The sequence below is a fragment of the Colletotrichum higginsianum genome, chromosome 9 (genome assembly GCF_001672515.1).
Source record: "Colletotrichum higginsianum IMI 349063 chromosome 9, whole genome shotgun sequence".
NCBI lineage: Eukaryota > Fungi > Ascomycota > Sordariomycetes > Glomerellales > Glomerellaceae > Colletotrichum > Colletotrichum higginsianum.
In genome coordinates this window covers 483,069-489,528 of record NC_030961.1, presented here as the reverse complement: position 1 = coordinate 489,528, position 6,460 = coordinate 483,069, and the positions used below count along the sequence as shown (strand labels likewise).

At 49.0% G+C, this 6,460-nt stretch overlaps 1 protein-coding gene across 1 annotated transcript; it reads left to right on the top strand.

The window, feature by feature from the left end:
* Positions 1–2,923: 2,923 nt before the first annotated feature.
* Positions 2,924–6,178, top strand: CH63R_12398 (CDC24 Calponin; the record flags this gene model as incomplete). The annotated part of the gene is made up of 4 exons (XM_018307372.1): positions 2,924–3,505; positions 3,591–4,376; positions 4,451–4,637; positions 4,689–6,178. The coding sequence occupies 4 exons, from the start codon at positions 2,924–2,926 to the stop codon at positions 6,176–6,178; spliced, it is 3,045 nt and encodes a 1,014-aa protein (XP_018151789.1).
* Between the last annotated feature and the right edge of the window lie 282 nt (positions 6,179–6,460).

Here is a 6,460-nt window from a genome sequence, read left to right as displayed (position 1 = left end):
CTATAAATATTACTATATAACTATCTTTCTCTTATAAAGAGTTTTTTATTATAATAGGACTTTTCTCTACTATAAAAGAGTTTTTATCCTATAATCTACTTTATCTCTTATAACCTATATAATATAATGTAAACTTTCTATAAACTATAGTAACCTTAAGGGGGTAACTAAGAATAAAGAAGCTTATTTATAAAAATACTTATATGCTTAATTGCATATATCTCTATAACTAAAAGAGATATAAGTAAATAGGTTTTATATTTAGAATCCTTATAATTTTAGCTATAGAATAGTGTATAATTTATCTGCATATCTTGTATATAAGGATTTACAGACATACTAGTCTACATACAGACTAGTAGAAGCATTCCAGGCCAGCCCTTCATACCAAGGACTTCAGCCCTACATACCAGATAAATACACTATACTATAAGCGTATTTTTACATATAATAATATGTATTAATAATCTAGGATTTTATCCCTTAGGCAGAATTATAAATAGAGGGAATTTCCCCCTCTATTTACCTTAGACTTTAGACCTTATGCATGCAAGTAATATACAACCTTTCTGCCTACTTTTTATCTTATCCTTATTTAAGATATTCTATCTTATATTCCTACCCTAATCTTAATTTAAGTAACTTAGACCTTACTTAAGAGTATTACTAAAGGAAGTAAGGGCCTCCTACCTTTCTTTTCTACTTTTTATTATTTTTTATAATAGTTTTTTTAGTACCTCCTTTACTAATTTAAATATTATCTCTAATAATAAGTTTAGACTAGTATTTATATTAATTTCTACTACTCTCTTTTTTACTTAAGATTCTATTATTGTAGTTTTAACTAATTTATTATTTTTACAAGGGATTCTCTATATATTATTAGCTTTATAGACTTTAATAATATACTAGCTTATTCCTATTTTATTAGGCTAAAGCTTACTTATCTCCTCTATATATAGAAAGCCCTTATACTTAACTAATTAGAAGTATAAGTACTAAACTTTAAATAGTTATTAGGCTTTATTAGTAGTAAATATAAGGCTACTTTTATTATTATATATTACTCTTAATTAGAGGAGGGTTTTTACCTTATAGTATTTATTAAGTAGTACTTTATACTTATTTTGTAAAGTACTAAGATTTATAGCTATATTAGCTAATTTTATTTAAAGTAATATTTACTCTATTACTAGCCTTATAATAGTAGTTTAGCTATTAATAAGAAGGCTAAGGCTAACTTACTCTTAGTAAAGCTTAAGAAAAAAGTATAGTAATTAATAATTCTATATAATACAGGGGAGTAATTAATAAGCCTAAAATATACATTTTTAGTAAGGTAACTATAATAGTAGTAGTAGTAGTAGAGGAGGGCTTATTAATAGTAAGCTTTTAAATAACTATAAGTAGAATTTTCTAAAGCTAATAATAATAATATTATTATTACTAATAGTCTAATAGAACTCTACTAGTAATAAAGTTATTATAAGTATTAATATTTATTATTTTTAAGTAAGAATTTAATAGTAAAAAATATAAGTAATAACTCTATTCTTAATTTTCCCCCTTACTTTTACTTTTAATAATAAAACTATTATTACGAACTTTTACTAATTTAAGTAAGTAGTTAACTATTAATTAAATGTAAGGGTTATACCTAATTAGGTAGTACAATAGGTATAAGGTTAGGGTGCACAAGTTACTTAAACTGAATTTCTAGCCCCTTGGCCCTTAATTCGAATTGGGCACCAATCACGCCCCAAGACTAAGTCCCCTGGGTTGGTCCCCTCAAGCCTCCCTCATGCATCCCCACTGCACCAGCCGCCTGCGTCCTGCAACATCAACGTCGCCGACTCCAGCAACCTCAACACCAACCTGGACTGGCAAAAGCCCATCCCCATACCCAAACCAAACCTACCCAGTCTGCGTCAACAGAGAGACACCCGCTTAAAGACGACGTCCCCGTCTACCCACCCACACACATCCCCATCCCCAGTAACATCGTCGGATTCGTCCAGGCTCCAACACGCCGCTACGGATACCGCCCGACACTACGGATACAGAAGGGATCAAAGGACCATAAACCACTGCCACTACACCCCCATCGCGCAGGGGTCGGAAAGGCAACTTGTTTCGCCCCGATAGCCCGCACCGCTCCGCACCGCTCTGCCAACTTCGACTCATCGACTCGACAATAGAGAGAGAGACCCTCTCGAATCAGCCCAACCTCTCTCCTCCACCGACCCTCGGCGCCGGCACTTCTGTTACACAACACAAACACCACTCGCACACACAGTCCCATCCCTCCTTTTCCCCTTCTGCTACTCTTTACTACTCCTGCTGAGGACTGACTGAGAACCCCCAAACGAAGGATCGGCGAGGGCCTATTCGACACCACAAGCGAAAAAAAACAACATAGCGGCCCAAAGCCCAAAGCCCATCACCCACCGCTCAACCCGCTCAACCCGCCGACCCCCTCCCCTTGTTCTCCGGTCCCGCCTTTCTTCGAACAGAACAAACCACCCTTCCCTTACCACCCCCCCATTCCTCCTCTCTCTCATTCTCCCCTTTCGTCGCGACGGCGTCGAAATCCCCCTCAAGAACTTTCCCCGACACCGACCGCGACCGCTACATCGCCATCGCTTCCCGCCCCAGCCACCGAATACCCCCTTTCGATTCTCGAGCCCACTCGACCACGACCAGACCGACTTTCGAGATCCCCTAGCGCTGGATGACGTGACCCTGTCCTCTTCGACTTGGAATAGGAAAGCGCTTCATCGATTTTCCACCGCTTTTCCACCGCCTCGCCTCGCCTCGAAACCCTGCCACGATACCCGCCCGAGACAGTCGACAATCTTCCCGACACTCGTCTTCCGACCGAGTCCTCGCCTCCTCCCTCCTTTGGCGGATGGGTTAGGACGTCATGGCTCATGCTCCCCTCCTGAGAACGAATACGGCTCCTGTTTTCCAGCAATCCAACGGAATTGGCGGCCTCACCAATACCATGAGTAATGCGCCCCGCGCCAGCCAGCTTTCCGGCTCGACAGTCTTCACCTCGTCATCCGGCTCGCTAGCCTCTTTCAACACTGCGTCAACAGTCACGCCCCCGCAAAATGGCGGCCCCGTCGTCGCGACCGCCAATATCATCAACCAAAAGGCCGACGCCTCGCGATCCCTCTACCAAATCTGCATGTCCTTGAAGCTGCGCCTATCACAGGTCCCCAACTTCGACCCCTATCTGCAACAGCTCGATCCCAACGATCCCGTCGAGTCATTGTGGAGCCTTTTCCGCACCGGATACCCGCTCCTAGACATCTACAATGCCCTGCAGCCCGAGAAGCCGCTCGAGATCGAGGAGGCCAACGCCAACGCCAATGACAGCAAAAAAGCAAAAATCGCCCTTTTCAAGTTCATCCAGGCATGCTTGAAGGACCTGGGCATCCCCTCGGCGGAATGCTTCGTCATTAGCGACGTGCTTGGTAACGACACAACTGGTTTTGTCAAGGTATGTGAAACGGCCGCTCTTCCCGTACTCGCGGCCCTGGGCGTTCGAAACACCATGCTCCTCAACTTGTCTAACCCCGTCACAGACCACCCAAGTAGTGAACTACGTCCTCGATATTGCCGAGCAGAGAGGCCTCCTGCTGCAGCTGCAACCTTACCCTGACGATGACTTGCCCATCGAACCAGGCTCCAAACTGAGCTACAGGGATCACATCGTGAAGGAGCTGGTCGACACGGAACGCAAATATGTGCAGGATCTGGAGAACCTCTACGACCTCAAGAGCAGCTTGGAGACCAAGGGAATCATCACCGGCGACACGATCCACCAGATCTTCCTCAACATCAACGCCATTCTCGACTTTCAACGCAGGTTCTTGATCCGTGTGGAGACCACCAACTCCATGCCCAAACAGGTGCAACAATGGGGATCTCCGTTTGTTACATACGAAGACGCCTTTGACATCTACAGGCCCTTCATTGCCAACCAGCGCAAGGCCGCCCAGGTCGCCAACCAGGTCTTCGACCAGATCAAGGCCAGCGGGCATCCCGTCGCCGCCGACTTCAACACCTTGGACGGTTTCCTGCTCAAGCCCATGCAGCGACTCGTCAAGTACCCGTTGCTGCTGAAGGACCTAATGAAGAAAAGCGATGACGAGGAAATCAAGGCCGATCTGGCAGCCGGCATCGAAGCCGCGGAACGGGTGCTCTCTAAAGCCAACGAGGAGGTGAACCGCGATCTCTTGGACGAGGCTCTGGAGGATTTGCGAAACCGCGTGGACGACTGGAAGAATCACCGAGTGGAACAGTTTGGCCGCTTATTGATGCATGGCGTCTACACTGTCGTCACGGGCAAGAGTGAACAAGAGAAGGACGTGAGTACTCTAGAGGCTGCTGCTCCCCTTTTGCCCCCCCCTAATTGCTTCGAGCCTCGTGCTAATGTTAACAGTACGAGATTTATCTTTTCGAATGCATTTTACTTTGCTGCAAGGAGATCTCGGCGAACAAGAGCAAGGACAAGAAGGACAAGACCAGATCGACCGGCCCCAAAATCAGAAACAAGAATGCCAGGCTTCAGCTCAAGGGCCGGATCTTCATGACCAACGTCACTGACGTGGTCTCGCTCGCAAAGCCTGGTAAGCACCGGAAACCATCTGTGCACGCCTTCGGCACTAACCAAACGACAGGTTCCTACAGCGTTCAGATCTGGTGGAAGGGCGACCCTGGCGTGGAGAACTTCATGATCAAGTACACCAACGAGGAGCAGATGAAAAAATGGGCTATTGCCCTTGAGGCGCAACGTAAGGACAATGCGCCCAAGGCTTCAGCTAGCCCTGATCAGGCAGCGCCCGACTTTGCCTGGACCCGCGAGAATGCCGGCAAGCTCGAGAACCCTTATCTCAACCAGCAGGACGACGACGACGACGACGAGCTGTGGCCGGCAGCCTCGGCTCCTGCCCAGTTCCCGGTGCCGACGCAGTCTACCGGTGGCAGCATGTTGCCTCGCAACGCGTCGAGCACGAGCCTGCGGCAACGTGCCGCGACGAACGAGAGCCTTGCTGGCATGGTGAGGGCGCCGCCGCCCCGATTCCCGCTCCCCCAACCTCCTGCGCCCTTGAGTCTCACGACCCAGATGCCTCCTGCTGGCGCGTCTTCGCCCGGCGCTCGCGGTGGCGACTCATACTTCTCCCCAGTGGCCGAATCGCCTGTCTCCTCACGCACGAGTGCAGCAAGCGGCATGTTTCCCAACCCTGGCTATCAATTCCCCAAGTCCCTTACGCCACAGCCTGGGTCGGGGTGGGAGGATCCCAACCAGAGATACACCGCGCCGGCGATGCCCCGCGCTCCCTCCCGAGACGGTTCATCCCAGCACAGGAACCCCCGTGGGCCCTCGCTGCCGGCCATGGCGTCTAACAGCCAGAGCGCGGCGCAGCAGCAGCGTAGTAGATCGTACAGCACGCCCGATATCAACGGTCCCGGAGGCATCCGCCGCACTCAGGGCGGCACCCCCGTCCCCGCCGTGCCGGGCATCCCGCCTCACCTGCACCCCGCCCACGATCAGAACATCCCTCGGTCGCAAACCGGCTCACCCAGGATGAATGATGTGCCCATCCGAACGAACACACAGAGCCCCGGATCGCAGCGAGAGCGGCAGTATGGCCACCAACAGTCCGGAAGCTACGGCGGCACAATGTCGCAGTTCCCTGCCCAGCCCATCTACCCTCGTCAAGGAACGCCCAACTCTGTTCATGACCGACAGCTCAGCATTGACGCCGCCGCGTCCATGAATGCGATGCTGTCTCCGCCTCCCGGTAGTGGCATCAGCGGCTCTTCGACGAACCCTCTTGCCAGCCCTGACCTCCCAATTCCCACGCAGCTCAAGGTCAAGGTTAACTTCGTCGACAGCGGCAACTATGTGACGCTGGTTGTTGCCTTCAACATCACGTACCAATCCCTGATTGACCGGATCGACGCCAAGCTCGCAAGGTTCACCAGCAGCAGCATCAGCAAGGGCATGCTCAAACTGCGTTACCAGGACGAGGACGGCGACTTTGTCACCATCGCTAGCGACGACGACATTCAAATCGCCTTCATCGAGTGGCGCGAGGGGGCCCGCAACACCGTATCGGGAGGAGTTGGCGAGATCGAACTCTTCTGCGTTGGAGAGACGGCTTGAACGCCTCATTTCTATGTCGAAGTAGGTCTTTTGGGAGAATTTCAGGACTTTCCCAGGCGCATCATACCCATATACCCACCGGGGGGCATTTCTTTGCATACAAGGCGTCTGGAGCACACTTGTTTCACCTCTTCCTTTCTTTCTTTTATACCTCTCAGCATCGCATTAGGTGGATGGCCGCTCATATCCCAATGGCGAGAGCGCTAGTGGCGGTCATCTGCGGTTAGGAAGCATTCGGACTCGCGAGAATTTAGACGGCATCATCAATCACCACGACCACAT